The sequence below is a fragment of the Calypte anna genome, chromosome 3, assembly GCF_003957555.1.
Source record: "Calypte anna isolate BGI_N300 chromosome 3, bCalAnn1_v1.p, whole genome shotgun sequence".
In the NCBI taxonomy this organism is placed as follows: domain Eukaryota; kingdom Metazoa; phylum Chordata; class Aves; order Apodiformes; family Trochilidae; genus Calypte; species Calypte anna.
In genome coordinates this window covers 40797779-40824419 of record NC_044246.1, presented here as the reverse complement: position 1 = coordinate 40824419, position 26641 = coordinate 40797779, and the positions used below count along the sequence as shown (strand labels likewise).

Below are 26641 nucleotides of genomic sequence, written 5' to 3'. Positions count from 1 at the left end.
AGGTATCTGAGATTTAAAAAGGAGTGGATGCTATTGTGCTTTTAGTCAAAAAAGCTACAAGGACTACAGTGCCTGGGCAGGGGGAAAAATAATAATCCATGAAACTGTTACATGACCTAGATTTTGCTGAAGAACTGCGGAAGTAATACAGCAGCATCTGCTGCCGTTTCTTTTCTTTTTTAAAAGTAAAATAAAAGGCAGAAGCCTCGTTAGCACTAATGCTGGTAGAGCCAGCCATACATCATTTACACCCAAATCACTTCAGGGCAGGCAGGGCCAAATGCACGCCCTCGAAAGCAGGTTCTTGCCCTGTGCCTCTGGCTGTGTTTCATTTTGGAGCTCAGAAAACACTTTTAGCCAAGAAGGAGGCAATGTTTGCCCCATTTTTAATATTTCAGGCTGATATTTTTAACCTCACAGTTTGCCTTACACAGGTGCAGCCTGCAGCCAGCACCTGATGTAAGTGTGAGAGGGGGTCTCTGAGGGAGTTTTTCTCTGCATGTTGGTGTTTCAGTTTGCAGTGGTTAATCACTTTACACCAATCTCAGCAACTGTTTACATAAAATAGGTGGAGATCAGGTCTGTGCAAGCACAAAATACCAGAAAGGAAAACTGTATGTAAACATACTTCAGGTAGCTATGACAAGAATAGACCAAAACCTGACTTGCAAAGCAATGACAAACCATTTACTCTCCTTCTCTCCTTTTTTTTTTTTTTTTTTAATATATTGAGGATATATATGTATGTTTAGTTTTTTAACTAAACATAGTTATACATGTTATGGAGGCCTTTTTTCTGACAGAAGCATCTGCTGAATCTTCACCTCAAATACTGCATTCAATTTGGGGCCCCCCACTACAGGAAAGACATTGAGGTGCTAAAGCATGGTGAGGGGTCTGGAGAACAAGTCTTACGAGGAGCTTCTGAGGGAACTGGGGTTGTTTAGTCTGGAGGAAAAGGGGCTGAGAGGAGACCTTATCCTGAGCTACCTGAAAGGAGGTTGTAGCGAGGTGGGGGTCAGCCTCTTCTCCCAAGTAACAAGTGATGGAGCAATAGGAAAGGGATTCAAGTTGTGTCAGAGTAGGTTTAGATTGTATATCAGGAAAAGTTTCTTCACCAAAAGGATTGTCAGGCCCTGGAACAGGCTGCCCAGGGAAGTGGTGGAGTTACAACCCCTGGGGGGTATTTAAAAGATGGGTAGATGTGGTACCTAGGGATATGGTTTAGTAGTGGACTTGGCAGTGCTGAGTTCATGGCTGGACCTGATGATCCTAAAGGTCTCTTCCAACCAAAACAATTCTATCATTCTATGATCTCTCACAATGACGAGAAACCAAGCCCTGAGAATTGTATTTACAGAAATTGGAGCAGACCCCTCCCCTTGTTTGCAATGCAGCATTTCCACAACACAACAGTGTCCTGAATGAGTTTTTTTATAGGCAAACTCTTGTTTTGCTACACTACACACCTGAATCTAGGCGTGTATTTTTTAAATAAAAAATAGCAACCAAAGACTTCTGACTCCTACCCTATTCCTGCAGAGCAAACCCAGGAATGGAGAAAAGAGCAAGTGGTGAATGTTTGCACAGCACTTTTTCATCTTATTTCCTTGACACCTGACAGTGTATTCTTTATAGCATATGAATGGACTGACTGAAAAAAAAATTTGTCAGGCACCAAACCAGCCTAGGAGAGGATGGAAAGCTCAAGGGAAGCCAGGATTATTTTTTTGCTTCAGATTAACTTATCAACCGCCTTTTATAAGTCAAGACTTATGTTCTGTAGAGGGGACCCACCTTTCTTCCTTTCAAAAAAACATCTGTGTGAATGAAGTAACATCAGTTATTTTATTTGCTCAATGATCAGGGTCTCCAATTAGTTTGTTAGTTGGTGCAAATTGATGCAGTTAGGGGCATGCAGAGAGTGCCAGGGTCTATCAGCTCTCCAGTCTGAACATTCTTCCTTTGCTTCATCTGAAATCCTAGAGGCCAACAGGAATATTTCCCCCAAAAAACCTCTTTATCCACCTCCTCCAAGCATCTGCCCCTTTTGGAAAAAACACTTGTGTTCTGTGCCAAAACTGTAGCACTACTCCATAAACCTGCATTCCAAAACCAAACCCTGCATGTTTACCACTGTGCAGTATTTTTTAAATAGCTTTACTGAACCAAATCAAACCAAACCAAACCAAAACAAAAAGCAAACAAAAAACCACAAATAAACGTAAAACCAAACCAACAAAACAAAACACCAAACCAAACAACAACAACAAAAAAAAGCCAGCCTAAAAGCTGGTGATACAGTGGTACCTGATGGCTCTAAATTCCCAACTCTTTCCCCTGCAAGCTATTTGCTCAGCTTTTCTAATAATACCTTGGCTGCCTGGCAGCTCTCCAGGGCTGTCTAAGGCAATATGCAAGCTAAACATTTTTTCGTCTGATTTCAATATTTTCTTATGAGTAACTATACAAGATTTTAACTAGTGAGTATTCCTGATTGCTGTAATTTAAGAACAGAGAAATAGACTACAGATGTAATATTATTATTACAATTGGCATTCAAGGTGAAAGACATAACAATTAGCTAAGACTTAGTGAAAACATAAATGTAAAAATCTGCTTGAAAATCCCAGCACATGGTACATTTAAAACAGTTAATTTACCACACATATTTCAAATTGCTCAAATGGTATAACAATTCACCCAGCCAAAATCTTTTTTAAACTACTTTTGTGGGGGGCTGTGTTTTTTTGGGGGGGGGTCATGATTTTCATGCTGTAAACACCTACTCTCTTATTTTACTCTAGAACAATGAATGATATGCATTGTGAAACCTGAAGCATATATTCTTTCTTACATCTATTTTTCATGCTTTCACATGTATTCCCACTAACAAAACAATGTTTAAATAACATCTGTATACTTAGTCTTGAATCACATAAAGAAGGAAAGCAAATAGTTTCTAAAATCTGACAGTAAAGTTTGTATTGCTGAAGTTGAAAGGATAATTTGTGAATGTTTTAACATTTCCAAGTAAATAAGTACTTGTATTTACTGTATCTGATTACTGAAAAAAGTATTTGTTATGTTCTTACACAGATTCAAATTGCATCTTGACCTTTTCTCGTTTAATCTGTTTACTGCAACAAAAGCAGTAATAGATACATCTGAAAACAAGCAGATAATTTACTTGCTTAGGTCTGAAAACCTCTGCATGCGACGTGCTCTGCAGAGTAGCAAATCAAATACCTAGCCTCTTTATTGTAGCCTGTGATTTGGTAGGCAGACAGGGTGAAAAATCCACCCCTTCATACAGGGCAGGCACCTGCTTTTGCTATGCTCCCTCCCTGCCAGCCTCCTCCCCCTCTTACACCCTAAAAATAGTGCTTAAGTGGTACTAAAGTTGTGCACTGGTCATGTGCTGGCCTTTTGCTCAGAGTATCACCCTCAGCAATGGAACTGAGAGAAGCTGATGTCTACATTAAACACCCAGCCCCATAGAGGAGCCTTTCCATCCCTTTCCAGGCCATGACGTGGGGCTCAACACCTGGGAATCACCAGACAGTATTAACACTTGGATTTGGGAATGTTTGGGGAGTGCTTTAGATGCACTGAACCCCAAGCATTCCATGACACAGTGGGAAAACAGGGGCCTGGGACTATTTTCCAAAGGGTGGTAAGGCAGAGAGCCATGCAGATGCTCCTCCTTCCCTCCTACATCTGATCAGGGGTGGGAAGAGGCTTTCTGCATCTACCTCATTTGCATCTGTCCCATTCTGCATCTGTCCTCATCTGCATCCCTCCCACCTGCCCCATCAGCATCCCCCCATCTGCCTCTCCCATCTGCCCCATCAGCATCTTCTCCCATGCCCCCATCTGTACCTTCTGGTCTGCATCCTCCCCACCTGCCACATCTGCATCCCCCCCATCTGCTTCATCCATAACCCCACCATCTGCACCCATAACCCCACCAGGCATGGCCAGTGCACAGATAGGAAGGACACCCCTTGCAGTACTGCTCCCCACTCATTCCCCATGAGAAGTGCAAAATCCTCCCATCCCCACCACACTCCCTGCCTGCCCTTGCCATGCCAAAGGGCTTTGTCTCCTACCCCATGTGACTACAGCAGCAAAGCTCTGCCACTGCCATTACCCATGAGGAAAGAAATAGGGGCAGGAAGAAAATTCCTGCCATGTGGAGTTGTGATGGGGCTAAAAGAGTAATAAAGTATTTCCAGCTGTCTATGCTCTGAGTTGGCTGAGCTGCTACATAAGGTAAGATGCTCTGGTCTTTCCATTGCAAACCTATCTCAGATTTTTCAAACTCATCTTCAGGCTGGTCTTGGAGACCTTTTGACATTTCTTCCTTATAAAGTTTCAGCAAAAAATAACTTCAGTTGTCTCCAAGGATTAGGGAAATTTATATTATTTGTTCATTTTTTCCAGTGTGTTTCATTGGGCTGATTTTTGGTTTGGGTGCTTTTTGCTGGTTTTGGTTTTTTTTTTTGCAAGCCTAGTAAATTATACACAAAACTGACATTTAAAGAAGCCAAGATCATAAAATCAAGAACTTAAGAGTCAGGAAACTGTATTACTAGAGCTGCTTGCACCCTATGCTTTCATCTACCTTTATATGCAAACAGTTTGGTTATCAGATCATAGTACAGTTTTTGATAGGGCCAAATTCCTCAACCACCTCAATGACTGTTATGTTTATTATAAGAGAAAGCACTATAATGTAGAAAAATTGATTTTTTACAGGAAATAAATTTTGCCTGCACTGAATGAATAAGGCAGCAAACAGCAAGAAAAGCAGTCCCAACTGAGGCAGCTGAACACTACAGTGGAGAAGGGAATTTTCTGGTCCATGTCTGCCTTTGACTGCTTGAAGGCTGTGGAAGAAAAGCATGAAACCCAAACTTCTTGTGTCTTTCCTTCATGCCCAGCACTGGGGTCTGGCAATGTAAGATGCTGAGGCATTAAAAATTTGGAGTTTCCACTGAACTCAGTGGTAATTTGTTCTTAAATGTTGATAACTTCCTGTTATTTTCAGTCATCTGACAGTACCATGCTGACCCAAAACCAGTGGCTGTGCTGGACCTAAACTTCTCTGAGCCCTGCTTCTTTACTTGAGAACTGGGACAACACTATTCACTCTCTTTGGGGGGAACTGTAAACACACTATGCAGACCCACAACCTTGTATGCATATATAGGCAAGTGGAGGTTGGGGGAGGACTTGGGTATTACAGCAGTAAGTGCCATAGGAAAGCCCAGAAGTAATTATTAATTCCATTTTCAAGCATGGTTTGAATACAGCTCAACGAATGAAGCACTGAAGAATGAGGATAGGATAAAATATTGACTAGCTACTACATCATTGTCTGGTCTGTGCCCTAGATAGCACAAGGGTATTTTGGAAAAAACAGAATGGAAACACCTAATAAGAGGTTGGAGCTTTAAGCATTTGAATTTTCAAACTTTTTTTTTTTTTTTTTAACTATCATTTTAGAGCAGTTGTATGCACTTCTGTGTAGAGAGATAGTCCCATATAGACATGCACATATAGATAGGTTATATAGGCACGTTATTCTACAAACATACAGACATTCATCTGTGTGTACCTAGACTCTTATTAAACATATACAAGTGTTTGACATGTGATGCAGCCCTTGATGACAACTGCTCTCTCTTCTCCATAGTTTACCACCAGTATTTAACACTAGTTTTTAAAGGGAAGAGATTCAGCCAGAATGTAGTAAACAAGAAAACTGTATAGATTATTCAATATAGTCTGTCTGGCTGTCAGCCGAGGTAAAAAGTGATTGGATCACATCTCCTGGATATTTCAAACACAAGTTTCATCACCAAGGAAAGCACCTTATTAATCTGGACTTGGTCAGATCCCTTCCATGTCCAACTACAGAATGGTGTCATGTTATCCTTGCTTCCAACTCTAAAGGGCTATAGGGTTAAATGACTAACTTGATGGAAGCCTGAAGGGTTCATTTAGACTAATGGCATCCTGAAGTCTGCTACCTTCCTAAATGCAATGGTTTTGGGGTTTTTCTGCTCTCTCTTCCCATGATGGAAAGATCTGACTATGGCAAAAATACAGTCCTAAAGGGCAATACTGGTGATTCACAAGGAAAATTGTCGTGTGTGGGGAAACCAAACCAAACCAAACCAAACCTCTCTTCATGGATTGTTTCATTGATTTAAATAAATAAAATAAAACCACTAAGCAAAGGAGCTAAGGTAAAACTGGTAATTTTTAAGACATATGTCCTACCACTGATTATCTGCCACGTGTCACATTATCACCCATTTCTGAGTCTTCCACCATCAGCAGGAGCTGTGTGCATCAACCCCAGGAGTCTGAACACTGGGCAAACCATATGTGAAAACCACCATTTTTTTCATTATGGAAGAGAACTGAAGTATGCAACTAGCACATACTGTAAAGGCATTCAAAATATGACACAAAAAAATTTGTTCAAATGCTTTCAATATGCACAAAACAAATGCTCTCTTCACTGCCTGCTCTGTGGCAAACTTCTAATGCCATCCAGAAAATCCAGCATTCCCAGTCTGGGCTAACGACCATGCTACCAGACATGAGTTTATGTTTTTCATGCACATTTTATGTATTCCCACATGCAGTGTTGCTGCCAATAATTTATGACTGATCTGCACTCAGCCTGCCCTTCAGCATTTTATTTAATCTCTGCAACAGTGATTTACAATGACTCATCATTAATACAAAAATGTACATGTGTGTTAACAAGTTTGGAAGAATCTAAGAAGGAAGGCAAAATTTTTTGCAAGTCGTGGCTGAATGACTTATGAGCCCACCGAAGAAAGGCAAAGCCAACCAGAAACGATTTGTTAGCTCCTCCCTGCCACAAACAATTTAGGCAGAAAGAGTTTCTTCTTCTGTATACTGCCTTAGAAGAGAAAGTATTACAGAGAAGGTTGGGAGAGGGTTGCCCTGTACCTCTCCCTTTGGGAGGCTTTGGGAGGGGATGAGCAGCTTGTTGGTCACCTCATAGATGGATGTTTCCTGAGCATGCACGTTTGTCTGTGCAGCCTGTATGCTCAAGCCCAGCCTTATGGTCTTGCTCCTAAGCACCCTTTGCAAAAAGCAGGGGCTGCATTACCATTTTTTGACATCTCTGCCCATCTCCTGTGATTTAAGAAAGTTCTGACCAGTTTTATAGTGTTCAATCCTCATGAGGTTGTGGAGGGGAATCATCTCAATAATTTATACAATTGTAACACCACAGCAGAATTAGCGAACTAGCTCAAGCAGAGGAAGCCTGCCCTACATCCACAATACTTCACTTATAATGTATTTTGACCTACTTTTCCCTTTTTTTTTTTTCCCTTGCACATAAGGAACTAATAAAAACACTTCTGACACCAAACCAAAGCAAATACTCCTCAAACTCAAGGTAAGATGGGTACCAAAAACCACCCTGGGAAGTCACTTCTACCAGTTTTAGTTCAAAGCATCCCATGTTCATCAACTCAAAGCATGTCTTAGATGGATCATTCTAAATAAACATAGCAGCCCACACTGAATCCTACACTCCCAAACCCCTCCAAAGCAGCACAACCTTGCTCCATGCCATCACTGAATAAGACCACTGTCCAACATACACAACTCCTCAGCTGGCCAAAGCATCAGTCATTACACTGAAGGACAATCCCATAAACCAGGGTATGTCCTGGAGGAAAGCTAGAGGGTGGAAAGCTGAAGCAAACACTATTCTTAGCTGAGCAAAAATACTACAGGTTACATTTCTATAAACCATGTATTTCATGTTTAGTGCCTTTTATTCCTCCATTTTAAAGTATGTATCTTGGAAGCATACTTCACATAATACTAAGTATTTGGCATTTTCCTTTATTCAGTGTCTTAAAGGGCTTCAAAAAATTGATCTCCCAGGGCTGCTGTGGGGTCAAAGAAATTGATAACCCTTACAAGCTATGCTTATGTGAGCCTGCCTGCGTCTCCCAGATAGTGCACTTTGTAAATTAATCCTCCAAAGGCAAATATATTGTAAGTAGCTTGTTATCTCTAAAGTACTAAATTGAAGAATACATGGGATTATATTGACAGAAATTACATTTTCTGTAATGGGGTTTAATATATCTGCAATCTCTCCCATAGGCTCCCACTCTCTCTAGGAGAGGAGGGTTTGTTAATGTAGGTGCAATGGACATCAAGACCAAATTTATTCACTAAAATGGATTAGGCCATGTAATCAGAGCTTCAGTAATATTAATCTCTGACATTTATTGAACGGAAAAAAATACTTTTGTCTGCAAACTGGCATTCCTCCTTCCTTCTCCCCAGCAGGCTTGCTGTTTGCCTTGGCTATTTTCTGGGTATTACTTCAAAGAGGATAAGGTTTCCCATCATAAACACTAATCTAAAAATATTAGGACAATTAATTAGATACACTTAGTTTTACAAGGTATTAGATTGCAATACACCTCAGGTATCACACTTGTTCGGGGATAGTGGGAGAAACCTGCATTTCAAAGCAATAGCAATGGGTAATAAATCAAAGGGGGTTTTAAGGGCTTTTATACGTAAATCATCAGTAATTTGTGTTGGCTGCCTTCACCACATCCCAGATATTTAGCAACCCCAAATCCCCATCAACAGTATGGATCCTGATTTCCTTTAAACATAGCAGTATCACAACAATTTAGGGGCTCCAGTAACCCTTGGCTGCAATTAATAAATAAATTACATTGTTCCACATAATATTTCAGCTGCAAGTGGACTTCAGCAGACTGTCCTCAAAGTTTATTCAAACTTTCAACACCTGTTTTTTTTTAAACAAACTGGGAAAAAGATAGAAGGATGCCAGACAAAAGGAACAAAACCACTAACAACCTTTAAAAACACATTACAGCATCCCAAAATAACAATATGATCTATGGAAGTAGGACCAATTGACTGTTCTTTTCACCCAACATCTCAACTTCTTCCAAGACCAAAGTCCTCAAAATGGATGTGGCTTCCTTTTGAAGAGGACATCCTCAGCCAGAAGCAGTACTGCTACCCAAATGTGAATATACTTGAAAATTGCTCACCGAGAAAGCTACATGGGAAAATGAACAGTGCTTGTTTTCTGCTATAGCAAACCTCCTACTTCCCATAACTGAAACCACTGGCTATATCACTTACACATCAATAAAATGCTGGAAGGGGGGGAGCAGACAAGGGCAAGGTGTGTCCTCAAAAATGCAAAGCATTAGCCAGAAAGTGCCAGCAACTGTATAGAAACACTAAGGAAAATTACTTACCAATTGTTCACTTGAAGTATAGTGAGCCCTGTGTCTTGTGCCAACTGCTTTTTCTGTTCTTCTGAAGGGTAAGGGTGCTATAAGACACCAAAATAAATATATATATTTAAAACAATGTGCTTTTTGCCTACTTTCTATTTTAAATTAAAAAAAAAACCCAAAACAAAACGAACACAGAGCCATGACATCTATTATTGAAAGGTGAAAATGCTGAGGTGTGTCACTCTTTTATAATTATTAATGGGCTACTACATCACTTAATTAATGGCAGTAAAAGACAAGCCAATTATAAAGATTAGTGAAGTGGAGAAATAACTGCTTAGGATACTGGCAGTACCTTGATACTCAAGAAGGATATTTGTTGCATTAGCTTAAAGTTTTTACACATGTCTCGAATGACTGATCAGAGTCAAATCACCTTTTTATCGTGCCCCCCCCCTTGTATTTCACAGAACAATAAAGAATGCAATAAAGCACTTCTCTGCAAAACTAAAACACTCTGACGTTTTCTGAGATAGTGAAGACAAACCTTGCCAGTGCCCCAAAATAATTTGCAAATAAGATCAGCATCCTGAACATAAACAAACGCCTGGGTTTTGAACACAGGCCAGCACAAGGTCAGTGATCAGCACATTTTTGCCTGACATTAACATAGCTGTGCTGCACTAATCCTACGAGACAGAAAATAAATACTGGTTTAATTGAAGATAATGTTAAAACTCAATCATAAGTTAACTTTCTTGTGAGAACTTGATTGCTTTCTCAGAAAATTTGCTTCTGCATGAATACAGATCGCTTAATAAATCAGGAGCAAAAACCACATCCAAGTTTGAAATTTGGAAATGACATAAGCAAGGTCATTTCTGTCCTTTCCTTCCATGTAAAAGCATCACTGTCCCAAAAGGAGATGGCCAAACACTGCGAATATAACAATTCCTAGGAATTCCTCCTTTCTGAGAATCTGGCTTGGCTCCTAATCTGGACACCAAGTCACAGTACTCATTGGATTCAGACCTGCTCAGATGCAAGGTATTTAACAACATTTCAAAAAGAGAAATTGCTGTAACTGCTTAGACCTATCCCAACATCCTATTTAGCAGTTAGTATTCACAAATATTTGCTGTTATACACACATCCCCTTCCCCCCCCAGCCTGAAACATTCCCATATTCTTTGGATGTATTCTTTGGCATAATATTACAGGAGATGTAAACTGAAACCTTGTAAAGCATAAGAATTTAAAACCTCATAAAATTCTCCAATCTTATTGGTATTGTAACTATTTAGCAGATTTTATGTGTTCTTGTAAACTGCATAATCTGACATCTAATGGCTATGTCACATGCCTGCACCACCTCATTTTACCAAATAGGGATTTTTCTTGTAACTTCAGCAACTTCCCTTCGCCCAATGTGTCCATTTCAAAGCCAACTGCTGTGGCCATCAGCTCCAGAAGATACATTTTCTTTGCCCCAACACGGAAGGGCAACTTCCTATTATTAAAAAAATACTGTTGCTTGACAGTAAACCCACAGATAACCTGCACACCTGTGAACCATGCCCTGTATTTTCTGCATGTACATGAAATAGCTCCAGAATTGCAAAGTGGAAGACACAGGGAAAGAAATTTTACTTCTTTTTCTTTTTTAATGGGTAATTTGTATTTTACACATGCAAAAATATAGCATGAAGTTTATTATCCACCTTTTATACATGTTAATAAAATAAAAATAGTTGTTCTTGACTGAGGTCCATTTATTTGAACATAATATTTTGCTTCTCTTAAAAAAACCAGCCCTACAGAGATGATTTGTAACATTTTCATCCTTATAGCTTACTGCCCATTTCATTACTTTGCTATCAAGTGAGGACAATTTTTTTTTTTTCCTATTTCATGTTGCCACCTTACATGTGATCTAATTTTAAGTAATTGAACAAACTGTGTCTAATTTCATGCAGCAAGCAATAATTACTAGACAGCCTCTAGCTATTGGAATTGAGAACTCTGTCTTCATTAAGCAATTTTCAATTGTTCTGGACTTTTTTCCAAATTGACAAGACTGGATAAAATTAGCCATCAGAATAATACAGTCACTGTAAAAATAATTGCTTTAAAAGTCCCACACCCCAAATTCCTCAGATTACGTTAAGTTTAAGGTAATTTGATTTTTTCTTTTTTTTTTTCATCCTAGCACAGCATAAACTTTTAATTTCATGATAAATCTGTAATTGCCATAATCACATGACAGCCCTGAACTTCATGTAGCTAATCCATCTAAGCTAAAGGTTCACAATGTGGCAGGATTTTTAACTAGGATTCGGTGTAGTTTAAAATAATCTTAGATGCTGGGCATCCTTATTATATAAGCCTTCTGTGGATTGTACGACTTGTTCCTTTGTAGGCTAAAAAAAAATAATAGAAAAAAAATGGCTTGACAAAGAATCAGCATGCCACAGGGTAGGTTGCTATAAAAACACTCAAAGCCTTGTTGCATTCCCACCCACAGGGCTAGGAAGGCCTGTGCTACAGGCAAAGGCAGACATCACATTGCAATGGAGAGAAAGGGGGAAACCCTGAGAACTGCCATTTTATGAAGGAATAGGAAATTCAGTCAAAACTGTTGCTGTTGGTCATTATTTCCCCTGTGAGAATGACAGGTGCTCTCCAAAATCTTTCTAATAGTTGTTTAAAAGGATAAAGGTACATGCACAGAGGTATGTGCATGTATATTTGCGTATTTATGTATATTATATTTGCATGCATAGGTATAAAATATATCTAAATACATTGTGCATATATATATATACACATATATGTGTATACACACTTCTTGGTCAAATGGTTTAGTTTTAGGTAGCCACAAGGAGCTGGACTCCATGACCCCTGTGGGTCCCTTCCAACTTGAGATATTCTATGAAATATATAGATGTATAAATACACACTGAAGGGTGTCTCTAGAAACACTACACTGATTCCTGTTGGCGAGTCCACCTATCAATCTGGATCACTTTGGGATATCAAAGCAAATTGTAACTCTGCTCAATAAACAGTGACTTGAGACCTTTACTTTGTTGTGTACATTAGCTCCTACCATTATCTCTTAAAAGCTTAATTATTTGCAAACAATTGATCAAGATGGGAATTGGAGAAAAGAGAAGCTGGACCACCGGGAGAGCTGCAATGCATTAGGAGAGCAAACAGAATTACTTTTAGGTCTTATAATCAGAATTAACGATTGGGACCATAAGCGGGGTAGAGCGAGAAGCTGTAACACTCTTGTTGGAGTGTTTCCCATTTGATCTGCATTAACACCTCGAGTGAAAGCCATAAAATGGTGATTACAGATGGGAAGGCCAACCCCTCCTTCCCAGAACCAGCCCAGCCTGTGTATACTGGAAGACTGCAGACAGGGTTCCTTACTAAGGCCAGAGGAAAAGGGCAAATCCAAGGGGGAAAAAAATAGGAAGCTAGCAGGCTGTTTAAAAAAAAGAAAAAAGAAAAAAAAAAAAAAAGAAAAGCATTTGAAAGAATAAGGCTGACAGCAGTTAAGGACTCTGAATCTGACTCCAGTGTTTTCTGAACACGCCTGCTGCTGCTACAGAGCAGCATCCACTGAACAGTATGAGCCCTAGTGCTTTTCCCTTCCCATAAATCTAGCGCTGAAATGCGGATTGTTTGGCACCATTAATGTGTTTTGGAGGCTCTGTGGTATTACTTTTAATAATGACTTAGTACAGAAAGTGATTGCTTAATAACACCATCAAAGTCTGCATGCAAATGAAAATTATCCCTGGGGGATTTGCCCAGGGTAATATGAACAGTTAAGGAACATTTAAAAAGGTAAAAATAACTATGCAAAATATGAGTCAGAGCAGTCGTTTTAGCAGTAACAAAGAAATCAAAGTGACAGAGAAAAATATAACTTTCCATCATATTCTCTCATCACTGTTTTATGAATGGTATTTAGAGAGCAGCAGCCTTAATAAAAGCCCTTTTTTAAATGCAGTTGAGATAATTTTTGGCAAAACAAACAAGAAGGCTTTTTTTTTTTTAATCACCTTTGACTACAGGAGACTGTGGGTAAAGTCACCAGTACAGATACAGATGGAAAGCATCCAAGTTTGTCTCCTAATGACACCCCTTGCCCAAACGTATGCCTTTTCTCAAATTTTCCACCCCCAACTGCAAATGCTGGATGCCAGGATAGTGACAGACTTTATCTTATCTGTAACCAGGTATCGATAACACTCTCTCCCTCTCTGCCTTGCCTGCCTTGCCTGCTGTAGCAGGGCATCTTAATGGGTGTGTCACAGACACAGGGTGGCAGAAAAAGATGAAAATAATACTGCCCAAAGCTTATTACTGAGATAACAGGAGGCAAAGCTGCCCCTTCACACCACTCCAATTATTAATTTCTTGTGGCATCAAACCACCTTAACACCAACACTCCTGACCAGTCCCATCACAGCTGCAGACACAACTGGCAGATGCAATCCCTAAGCCAAAAGTTGAATTTTGCACCATTAGGATGTAGTGGCAACTGTCTAGTGTCACCCTTATTATGGCAGTGCTGTCACTTGGCTGACCAGGCCAGGAGAACCATTTCAGAAGTCCTTTTATCCCCTTCCTCCACCCCTCTACCTCCTCCAGCACTGAGTGTACTGCACGAAGGCAATATGAGCTTGAGCTAAATTCTGGCAGGTGATGGAGAAAAATTACCTCCAAAAACATGTTCTCTCAGAAGTGCCTTATAACGGTTTTCTAACCTCAACATAAAAAAAAAAAACAAAAAAAAAAACCTACCCAACACTATGATTTTCTTGTTTCTTAAGAGCAAACCAGCTCACCTAACTCAGCAACCAGAAGAAAGCCCCAGGTTCAGCCCTCCAGTGACAAACTGCAAACCAGTTTTATGCTGAACTCTGAATCTTTGCATTCCTTAAACTTGTCCAGGGTTAGCTCAGGCAGCGGCACAGTCCTTTGGGTCTCCCTGCTTCCCCCACCTCCTCCTGGTTTGCATTTGAACTGTTTACATTTGTGACCAAGTTGATCTCTGAGAAATAATTTTTTTTAAAAATATCCATAATGCTTTCCTATTGTCCCTCAGCTTTATGAATTAGTTTTACTGTTGCAGTGAATGCTTTTTTTGTCTCCTGACTGCACATTATCAAAGGGACACTTTGTGCCTTCCATTTGCATTACAAAAGCAGTGCATGGTGTAGTCTAAGAACAGAGCTTGAATTTATAGCAGTTGAGTCCTGGATCCTCACACATGCTGGCCCCTGAAAGAATAATGGGGTTCCTGCACTGGCAAAGTAGCCAAAAAGCAGTTGGATCACTATCTGTAAAGTCACAAGATTTCAACCTGCTTTCCTCATTGGCCACCAGTGTATTTAGAGGGAACGATAAAGAGAAGACGTTGAGTCCCTTGCCTATTTTGCAGCCTGTGTGAATTGGTTTACAGACCATCCCTGAGAGCTGCTTTATATTCAGGCAAGGCTGTAAAAAGTTGCCGAGTGGAGGTGAGCTGCTAGGGAGGCGGGAAAGAAAAATCAACTCGGAAGCTGCAAACTCAATCCTGTTTATCCCATGGGACTGGCTTGCACGTCGGAGGAAATACTAAACACTGAGAAGGAAGTTGTTTTATTAGAAATGCATCTATGAGGCAGGGAAGAAAAAAGCCTGTGCAAAGTTTGCACAGCCCTTTCCTTGGCCGAAAGCAGTGAGTCAGCCTGATAATGCTGTTGAAGTGTGAGCTGGCTTTGGCATTTAAAACTCCTCGTTGCTTTTTCAGCACAGCAAGAAAATGCCGTCCTTGTGACACGGTCGTACTGCAGACAAAGCCAGCCTATTCCTCTTACTAAAGAAAATATTTCCTCAACTTATTATAATAGTTTAATATCCCTACAGTAGGATTTTTTTTTCACAGCATTACTGTTAATAAATTCTGGTGCTGCCCGAGTTCTTGAACTGCAAACTATGAAGGCAGAATCAACAGGCGTGCTCAGTCTTGTAAAGTTAAAAAAGCATCAAAATATGCCACATGACAAGATGCTGCAGCCCTGTATCGCTACAGCAAGGCCACGTGCTGCCACTCAACTTCTGCGTCAGACCATTCCTATGAGACAGGGCCCTGAGACACTGCCCATTGCTGTCCTTATGAAAGGGTTTGCAGGCTGCTTTGGCAACCCTGCCAAAAAGTTAAAAGGTGAGGAAAGGAGGCAGAGTCTGACTCTCCTAAGACAAACAAACACAGTGTGTAAAATACAGAGCCAATAACCCCAAAGTTTTAAAAATCTGAACACGTGTTCACAGTGCAACCTGATTCAGCAGGGGTTGGGTTGGTTTTGCAGGGAGGGGGGTGGAAGAGACATTTTATCTGCCAGGGCTTACAAGAGTGGGAAAGAGGTACTGGCAACAGTGACACTTTGTAATGAAGGAGTCATGCCAGAGGGGGAAAAAAAAAAGTGCTCTGCGCTTCTCCTTTTTTCCCATTTGCCCTTTTGTAAATAATTTTCTTGCAAGAGTTGTCTGTGAACAAGTTTTGGCACTCACTAACATAAATATTCTTTCCAAGGCTGATGGAGAGACATGGTATGGCTTGGGATGTGCTGCCAATACTTCTCTGGTGGCCTCATCAAATTATTCATAAAGCAAGCACTCATTAAAAGAAAGAAGTTCAGATCATCCCTTGCACAGGATATTACAAAAGTCAGAAAATGGAAAAACCTTTTAACTCATCTAATCCATCCCCTGGCTGCTACAATATTATTCCTTCCATACCATACATTATTACCCACTGCCTTTTCCAGTTGAGCTTTAGCTAGTCCGAGCTCTGGCTCTTCTGCTATTTCCTTTTGGAGACACTCTGATAGACCTCAGTGTTTGGAGCTTACTCTGGCTCCCACCAGCCTTCAGTGTCTATGCAGACACTCCCACACCATACCCGGGTAATTGAGCAGAGCTTTCCCTGTGTTAAACATTCCTTTAGTGCCTGTATGTACGTGCACACTGAAACACACATGCAGTGCTTGCACGCACACGTTAACTACTCTTACATCACTTAGTAAGTGATTTTTTTTGCTCTAGCATCAAGATTATTTGTGCTCACATGACCTGGGCAACGTGCTTTCCCATCCTCTGGCTTGTTTTTGCTTTACCTTTTTTTTTTTTCTTTTTTTTTTTTTTTCTCTATCACAGCCTAAAAATAATGTAATGAAAAGAAAAATTGCATCCAAAAGATCAGCAAAACTCTCTCCAGCACAGCACACATCCGAAAACAATGAAATATGACATCCAAGTGACACTGAAGGAACTGAGGAAATGCATCATCCAACTTCCAACCTTTTTAGAGCTAAAATTCACATCCTTGAAACTTGGCTTTTCAGTTAAGCCAGAGCTTTTATCAGGAGGCTGCGGGAAGGCAGGAAGGTGAACCCCAGCCTTTCCTAGGTGAGTGTCTTTTGGGAAGGAGGAAAAAATACCCCTGTCCCCAGCACACTAAAGGAAATCCTGACTACCTGATAACTCCATAAAAGCACTGCTGTTGTTTTTAGAGCTGGCCTAAGACAGATTAGCTCAGGTAAATATCTCCTAACCAGAAGCCTTTTCTCAGCAATAAGTCACCGTCCTTATCTACCTCAAATGACTTTCTAAACAGGTGGGCTCAGAAATAACTCTGCAATCTCTGGGAAATGCCAGCTCTGGCAGATGTAATCCCACAGAGCTAAGCCGAAAGCTTTTATTTGTGCTTTCTGCTCTCTTTCTCAGGCTGCCTTTGGTACATCAGGAGCTCCCTCTGTAAGTCAGGGATAAAAATGCTCCCCTATGCCCGTCTCCCCAACCCTACACACCAGAGTGGGGAGGGAAATGGAGGGCTGCTGTATTCAGCCAGGTTCCTCATACCAACCACAGGCTTTAGGATGGCTTTAGGATTTAGACAGGTTTCCTAGGGTGACAGCACCAATGGGAGCAGCCACCAAGCAATTTGCCATGAGCTCGGCCACCTTTTTTCAGGGAGGGACCAAGCAGTCACACAAAGAGAGTTCAAGGCTACCACCATGTCGAGGTGCCAACCTTCAACACCAAGACAAGGGGGCTTTCACATTCAAACATTTTCTATTTGGAAAAAAACCCAAAACCACCACCGAGAAAGGAAATGAAAAGATAAAGCTGCTATTTTGCAACACCACTGTGTTGGCATGGAAAGTCCTTGAACAGATGCCCCGTTCACCATTAAATATTCACAACATATCCTTGTAAAAGAATAAAGCCCACTCAAGTTATAAGCAAAAACCACAACGTGTTGTTCATAAAAAAAGGATGCATTTAAAGATCCAGGAGAAAAAAAAAAAAAAAAAAAAAAAAAAAAAAAAAAAAAAAAAAAAAAAAAGAGGAGGGAAGGAGGGAAAAGAAAAAAAAATAAAAATACAAGACAGCAAAGCACCACCATTCTCCCAAGAAGCAGACTCTTGGAAGTAGTACGAATTCTCTGGTGCTAATTTTCCCACTTAAATTACAGTGATGCTGTAGCCTCATCTCATTAGAGATCATTGTCCCCAGTAGACAGTTGTGTTTATGGGGGATTCTTGCTGTTCCACACCTGCTGCTCAGGTTGCTACGTGATAAAGCCTGCATACAAACAGCAGTCTTGAGGTTGCTGGACTGCAACTGATGAGCCCAGGCTAATTCAGGGGTGATTATGTAGTTTACTGGACCACTAAACCTCTTTAAGCTTGTAATTACTGCCTATTTGAGTAAAGAACATTCAAAAGCAATTCACTGCATCATGCCTGCCACAGCTGGAAGCAGGCTGCCAGCAGTCTGCAGGGACATTAAAATCTACAGGGATGGGGATTCGAGCACAGCTCGTAGGCACTGATGGCGGCAGCCAAGTGTGTTCACATTCCAGCTCACCTTTCCTGACCAGGCGTACTATTAAAGGTGCAATGAAAACTATAGAAAAGCAATAAAGATGACAAATAACGGGACGTAATTGAAAGAACTGCATTTTAATGACTCTCCCCCTCTTCCCTTTCCCCTTATATTGGCTTTAAAAAAAAAAAAAAAAAAAAAAAATTAAGCCTTTTTGTCATGACAAGGGAAAGGAAAGAAAAGGCCTTTTGCAAAAGGGGAAATGTGCTGCATCAACATGTTTGTCTTTTGAAAGTCTGGGGCTTTCCTCATACTTGGAAGGTTTAGAAAGAAAAAGTTTATTTCTAAAGTGAATGCAGAATAGGTCTTACTGTATGTTTGGCAGCAATGCCAATGCAGGAGCATATTAATCTCTGAATTTTGATCAAATTCTCCTCATTGAGTCTTCCTGAAACCCTTCGAGAGTATCTCCACACCTGGAACACGTGCAAACCCTCCTCTCACTGATGCACCCTTTGCAAGAACTGGGAAATGCCCTAAAACACTACTCTGCAAAAAAACAACTTCAGCCCACACAGCAACACCAAAGCCAGGCACAGCTCCCAACTATCAAGATAGGGTTTTTTTTTAAATAATAAATAAACATCCATCTGATGTCATTTGGCCTTAGATTTTGGAACCACTCAAGTCCTCCTTTTTCAAGCTGTCTCTTCAGGAAGCAGAGAAGTTATTAAAAAGGTGCCCTTTTTTTTTTTTTTTCTTTGAATAATTAGCAGCCTTTGGGAGTGGGGTCCGGGAGAAGAAGAGTGGATCAAATGGGACCTGTGACAGAGGCAAAAAGGTTGGCAATGCGGATTTTTAGAAGTGAGTAAATGGAAGTCTAGAGTAGATTGCTCTGGCAGCAACACAGCCACCACGTTGGCTTCCATGGGAGTTCTGACAAGGTGGCAGTGCCTTCCTGTGTGGCTCCAGTAGAAGAGCTGGGTCTTCGGAGCCCTCCCTTCCTCCAGCCACCCCACAACATCATCTCCCTCCTGTTATACTGCCGTGTGTGAGGTCTGCATCGATGGGCCTAGCAAGCCACGCTATTAACTAACTGCATGAAACATACTTTAAAGCCTGGCAGGATGTTTGGAGATCCAGAATTCATCAGTATCATTTCCCTGTCCTGCTAACAGCTGCCTGGGAGAATGGGGTGTGGGAAAAAGCAAAAGTAAACAAGAAAATAAAATAAACCATTGCTATTGATATAATTAACTCTGGACTGAAGGTAGGTTGAAGACATGGGCCCTCTCTCTCTCCTCATCTAATAAACTGCCTTGCTTTAAGAAATATGGTAATCTCATCTGTAGTATTCATCTCTATATATATCTAGAGAGGAAAAGGGGAGGAAAAAATCCATGCACAGATGAACTTGTCACTGTTAGTAAACATTAGCTTTTAAAGGAAAGCATTCAGGAAGTTTATTCTTAAAAAACATGTAAATTCCCAGCCACAACAATCCTCCAGCTAACCCCATCCAAGCTCCTAAGAGCCACAGGCTTGCATGTTATACAGCCATCACTCTTATTAATATTCATTAGGCAGGTCTACTTGCATTTTCATAAGCTGCGAAGGTGGCAAAAGAAACAATCAGAATTCTTTAACACACAGGCATTATCAATTCAATATCTGCCAAAGAGGAGCATGTACACATCTGAGGTTGAAATTCAAATGCAATTTACCTGAGCTAGAGCTGGGCTTCACTTCCCAACACCCAGTAAGCTGTTTCAGGTGCTCTTGTTTTATCCATCCATGTAAATTCACTCTAGATTATTTTTACTTTTAAAGTGAGAATCCTTCATAAATTACCTCCTCCCTTCCTTGGCTCTAATGAGTTCCCCTCTGCTAAAATAGCCCAAGTTTAGTAAGTATATACAAATAATAATGCCAAGTTTTAACTCAGTAAACTTGACTAAGCAATTCTGCTTTGTGACTAGAGAATTAATCCACACCCACTTAGCATGCAAAATCCCTTTGACCAGCTTCAGGGTGTGGACCTCTGCAGAAATACAGACTTTCTGACCAGCCGGGGCTAAAATTTAACTCCAAGAGATGAATGAAGAAGTCTCCAAAAGAAAACAGCTGCTCTAATTAATTATTTACCCTACTTAGCAAAGAAACACAGCTGACAATGCAAATGAATTTAAGAATAAAACAGACATTCATTCCCAGGATGATATTTATATGTGCAAGGACGTGCACCAAAAATAGTGTGATTTACATCTCCTGAGAGCAGGGAAAAAGTGCATCACAATTCTCCTCCATATCTCCAGATTCAACCCTAAATCAACATGCATTTGCCCACAAGTTCATTGTGTATTGATTCCTGTCCTTATAAAAACCTCATTAAAAAGGCTTGGACGGTCTCCAGGATGTGAGTCTTCTCTCCTGTAAATCTGCTCAGACTGAGAGGGCTTCCCCATAAAAAATAACCCTTTTCCCTCAAAGTCAATACAACTCTGCACCAGTTTTGCCTGGCTTTCAAACATCTCTAAAAACCCAACTGTATCTTCTGTCCTGGTGGATTCGTAAGACTGCACTTTGTCTTTAACTGGGAGTATTCATGTGCATTTCCAAGGCTCAAGTGTTGGCTGACGCTGGGAGAACAAATGACAACAAATGATAACTTTGCTGCAGTTAACTTGGCCAAAGCCTGGAATGTCTAAAGAATACGGACTCACCTTTGTAAGGCAGGATTCTAGGTTTATGTCCTCTACAGGATGGATAGATGGATGGATAAGGCCAGGACAGGGGTTTTTAGAAGGGGCTTTTCTAAAATCCAAAGACAGCCAGCTGCAAGAAGCCAGAGTCCACGGCATCCCCAGCCCAAGCAACCCTTCCATCATCTCCTGCCTGGCCCGCCTCAGGGTCTGAGGACACCACACACGTGTGGATGACTCCACAGATACTGCCATAAAAGAGACAATCTATGTATTTGGAAGCAAAAGTGTTGAGATGGCACATTGCTTTCAGCACATTTATGCGATGGCCATTAATAATTCACAAGGATAATAACATATAATCAATTTTCTCAATATCAAGTTCAAAATCCACCTCTGCTTCCCCCTCCTTTCTGAACAAAACTCCACATTTCTTTTGGAAATATCTAAGCGAAAGTAGCTAGAGACCACAAAAATGTCACAACTGACAAGTCATAAAGTAGGAAAGACAGACCAGGCATATTTGATCTTGTTCTATGCACGAACTCTTTTACGATGACTACTCCAATTAAAAAAAAAAAAAGTTTAATTCAGCATTTTGATGATACAAAATTATGAACTTGACTATTATATGCATATATTTTGTTTAATGGCTTCATTTATTTTAATAACAAAGAGAAACTAGATCTTTACAGATGAAAGCTTTATTTCATGGCTTCAATGCAACTGGGATTTTTAAAATCTGTGATGTTAACCAAAATGTGATAATGGATGCTCTCAAGGGCCCTATTTTATAGGATTTTATGCAGAGCCAAACTATACGTGAGACATTACAAACATGATGTTTAGCCCTATTTTAAGAAAGTAGAATTGACTCTGGTGTCAGAGGCCTCTGTAATTGTTTTCCGTCTGCTTCTTGTTTCTCTGCAGTTACTTGTGCAGGGAAGTCTGACTGCAAAAATACTGTGACGAAGGCATTAACTCTCTGAAGACTTGTTATAAAATTATATTGAAAGGCATTGTTTGTGAGATTTTGGCTGAGAGGGGACAGGGGTGATTGCAATGTAGCCACTTTATCTGTAGCACACTGTCTTGAAAGATCTGTTAACATACCAAAGAAGAGATACAAAGAAAAGATGCTAGAAAAAAAAAGCTAATTTTGCTACCTCTTTTATGCCAGCTAATTCCTGAAACAGAAGTAATCAGAAACACCTCATCAAATTTGATCATGCTCTCAGTCCTTCTAAAGAAGTTCACATATACTCCACTTCCTTTTATTTTTACGTTAGTAGATTGGAAACAGTTGTTTCAGTCAACGGCAGCACCCATGCATACGCAGAATGAAGGATGCTCTTCCATAATGTGTTTTTTATAAAAGCATACACATCTTCATGCATGCAGAGGTGTGCATGCATGTATGGGGGTCTATGCAGTTTTTCAAACTATGCCTTCCACCCCGAAAAGCAGTGTCCCAACCACTATTTTAGGGAAGGGTAGCCCAAGATGGCAGCTCATGCTTAGTGGCTGTATCATTCCTGGCTCGGCAGTGGCGAAGCCCCAGGTCTGATCTGCCAAACATCCCCTTCGTCTGCGGCCGATCAGCAGATGTAAGCACACAGGCCCTGTCAGCTTGACATATCATTCCTACGACAACGTCAACGAGTATTAATGTTCAATTATCTGTCCTAGAAATAACCCTCGCCTTTACACATTGTGTAACTGGGCGCGTGGCACGGCGGTAATCCGAACGACAAGGGCAGAGATGCCCGCGCTCACCCGCTCACTGTGAGTTGACTTCCCAACATCGTGATGACATTGCCTTGCGGTAGCGCACGGGCGACTTCCCCCTCCTTCCTCTCTCTGGTTGTGGGGGTTTTATTTTTGGCAAAGGCATGTTATGAGGACCCCAAAGACCTTTCTCCTCCTCTTCACATGTTGTATGTTCCCCATCAGCACACCAAGATACACTCAGAAAAGAGGTATTTTGATTTCATGCCGGTGCACAACCATGTGCTTTTTTGCTTTTGAGGACCATAAGCCACCTATTACCTCAAAGCCTCATTTTATGTCCCAGGCTAGGGTATATACATATAATTCACCATCAAACACAAATGCCAACACTGGCTTATCCAAGGCTGGGTCAAGAGCAATTCAACCCCCAAAAGTAGAGTTGGAGCAATTCATCCACATAAAACATTACTGCTTCCCTTTGTTAAAGCAAGTTTAAAATAAGACCCACAGTAAAGAGATGATTTGAAGAACAAACATGGGTTCATTCCTGGCGTCTTTTACTACTGTTTAAATATTAAAATTTTTGATCAGGTCAAATTCAAATAGGGCTCTCAGAACAAAAAGCCTACCAGGTATTTCTTCTTTTAAATCAGCATTATGGTCAAATTACTGCTTCTCTCAATAGGTTGCAATGGAGTTTGCATGATTTTTTTTCTTTTTTTTCTGTTACTATGGCACAGCTTCCTTGAACTAACATTCAAAGGTTATCGGCTCTAAGTTATGCTTGCTAAGTCTTCTTATACAACTCACAATCGGAGGGAGGGAGTGGGAGGAAGCAATGTGATAACCAGTGCCAGCTTTGAGATAAAGCCCTCTATCTAATCTCTGTTTATTTAGACAACCATCTAACCACAGCACCGGGTGTAAAAACAAGCCAGGTGTATGGCTAAGGGAATTTCTCCTGACTTACCATGATTGCTTTATATTTTAGGACAAAGGGAAGCAGAGATCTTTTTTTTTTTTCCCCAATATAACTTTTAAAATTTAAATAATCCCAAATTTTGAGGCTTTGATGTTTGGATTTGACTGGCTGGCTGGGCATTTATACTTTAATTTGTTGTGAGGGGAGGTTATGGTAATAAAGCACATTTTATTTCAAGCTTTTGTCTTTCTAGAGGTTTTGGAGAAACTAAGATCTTGCATTGCAATATTTCCCACCAGAGAGGATTCAAAAGAGGGAACAAATACACATAACATGGGAGCAAACTGGAGCAAACTGAGAAGTCTTTGAAATGTATTTCACCCTGAAGAGCTGACAAAGGTGTTGGACACCTAGCACACCTCTGCAGCAGCAGCACTGAAGCTGCTTTACCAGCATCCAAGCTGCTTTTCCAGCATGTGTGTCAAAATAGAAAAATTCTTGCAGGTGAGGCCATGAGAAGCATCACAGTAAGGTATCTGGGTGAAGGATAACTGAGCCTCTTCCAGTCTCAGCAGCAATATTAAACCACTGTGGGAAGTCTGCACATCAGCTGACGAATCTATTTCCCCAGTTGTATGAGCCCAAAGTTGTCTCTGACATATTCTAACTAGTGTTCCCCCTTTTTTTCTCCTTTGAAAATTCACCCCATTTTCTCCATGATTTTAGGTAGGGGTAAGCGATGGATGTTTTTGAGTGTCAGTTTTCCTGGTGCAAGAGGAATAACCCCAAGGAGCAACTGACACTGAGTCTTAGGATCTTGTCAGCCCTATAATTGATGATGTTTTCACTGTAAGGGGTGGGGATTGAGACACATTAAGGCTCAATAGGGTAAGTAAATGGAGTGAATTGACTCAGCAACTATGCCTTTCACCTCAGCTTCTAATAGGGATAAACTGATTACTACCAATTGTACTCTAACATCACAGGGAGAGGAGGAAAAAATAAATCGATCTGCTCAAAGGAAATAAATGCCATGCCAGAAGTTTTTTTAAAAGTGAACTTTTATATTCAGAAGTGTAGAAGCACGTTACAGCAGCATGTTGCTGCTTCCTTTGAGCTGCCATTTGCCAATAAACCGAGAATGAATTTGCAGCCTTGAAATGCATTTTAAATATGAATGCTGCAAAACGCTCGGTACAAAGTTGAAGTATCTTTTCTCTAATCTCCCTCTCAAATGACTTTGATAACAAAGAGGTGCATGGCAATACTCATGCTGTGTTTCAAATGCCGACTGTATGTCAGCATCTTTTTACAGCGACTGGGGGAGCGGATGCTCTGCTTCTGCGCCAGGAGGTTGGGAATGCAAGCAGGCGGCCGCCCAGGTTGCCAAGGGTGACTACAGAGCTGACAACCCGGAGATCCAGCAAAACCCGCCCTGACTGATGGCTTCTGGGTTCCCGCTGACCTTTGATCCCTTCTGGTTTGGCTGGGAACAAAAGAGCCCGTTCACCAGGGCCCCTCATACGTGTATTTAACGAAAGCGGACATCGCCTAAACACTGATTAATATGTTTGCTTTACGTGCAGCAGGAGGAAGACCACGTCCATCCCGTGCCACCATGTAGGTAAGCACCAGGATGTAGAAACAGAATATATCCCATCTTGTGTATCACACAAAGTAAATCAAGGAAATCCACCACGAGGCACACAAAAATGACTAAAACAGGTAAGGACAATCTCGTGTTATTGATGCAAGAAGTTGCCAAGGCTGGCGACAGTACCACAAGTGATCTCCCCGTGTACCTGAAAACCTGTACCAAGTTTCTGTCACTGGAGATTTGCTGCTGCTCTGACACCGAGGCCATCAGCAGCTTGAACACGCTGCAGCAAAGATGCTGCTGGCTACAGCAACCATGGAGGATGCTGTCCGACCCTCAGCAGCAACTTTCGTCGCCACATATTGTCACCATAGCAATAAAGCTGGATGCAGTCAAATGACAAGGGTCTGTCATCACTCAGCCCCAGCCTGACAGCCTTCAGCACCACCCGCTCTCATGCAGGCTCAATACACAAATACATCCTCAACGGGCCCAAAAGTAATAATCTGCCCTTCTGCAATGTCATTGTTTTGCTGGCTCTCCCAGTAGCTCTGTGCAGCTCTTATACCCTGTAGGGATGCTTTGTTATATTCCTTGGTGAGTTTCGTGCTTTAGGGAAAAGGAAAACCAAGAAAGGATATAGAAAGGCAACAGTGGCACCCAAATTTCGAATGTCAAAGATGATCAAGAAACAAATAAAAAACAGAATGGAAAAAATATCTGTTAAACATATATCAGTAAAATGGGAGAATTAACGTTTGAAAGGAACAAAGCAACACTTTTCATGTAAGGTCTTCAGCAAGTAACAGGAATGTTATTGTGAAAGTCTCAAGCTCCCTTTAATATTAAACACAGGAGTTGTATATAAAATGCATCCGCCACTTCTTCCACAGAAACAGGCGTTTGGGGTGAATTCAGGATAACTGGCAGGATACACAGCCAAATACAGCAAAGAGGCTGCTCTGCCTTCCATTGACACCGCAGTCAGGGGACCCAGCTATTTTCATGGTCCTCCTGACAGAGTTGCCACAAAGAGACAATTAACTTGGTCTACTCCCCCACTGCCCTGGTGGAAATACAGCAAGAAATTACAGATATCAGAAGTGGTAAACACTACCTCATCTAGAGCTCGTCTGCATGCTTGGATTAATCATAACATCTCTATTTTGGGAGAACTTCTGCACGGGGTCAGTTTTCACTTGTCTCACTCATGCAGAATCATCCCTTCCAATCACGGCGCGTGCAGAAGATGGTGAGAAAGATTTGACTTGGTGGTTACCTTACTTAGCTCATCTCGACCACATACTTCCTATACCACTTTCTGTTTGGTTACACAGAATAACTCAATTTAACGGTGATCCCATGTATCGTGCAAGCCTTCTCACCATTCAGAAAGCTGCCTTTAATGATATTTAATTTAGACTCACTTATATGCTACATTTGCTAGTAAACACATTGGCTACATGGCTCTTATTTAACACATTTGCTGTAG

At 40.9% G+C, this 26641-nt stretch overlaps 1 protein-coding gene across 3 annotated transcripts in view; it reads right to left on the bottom strand.

The window, feature by feature from the left end:
- MEIS1 (Meis homeobox 1) overlaps positions 1 to 26641 on the bottom strand; it is a 110933-nt gene that overhangs the window by 14434 nt on the left and 69858 nt on the right. For all 3 annotated transcript variants that reach the window (XM_030447324.1, XM_030447323.1, XM_030447326.1), the window contains exon 9: positions 9324 to 9400. In XM_030447324.1, the coding sequence (XP_030303184.1) occupies positions 9324 to 9400 (77 nt within the window). The remainder of the gene's footprint in view (positions 1 to 9323; positions 9401 to 26641) is intronic.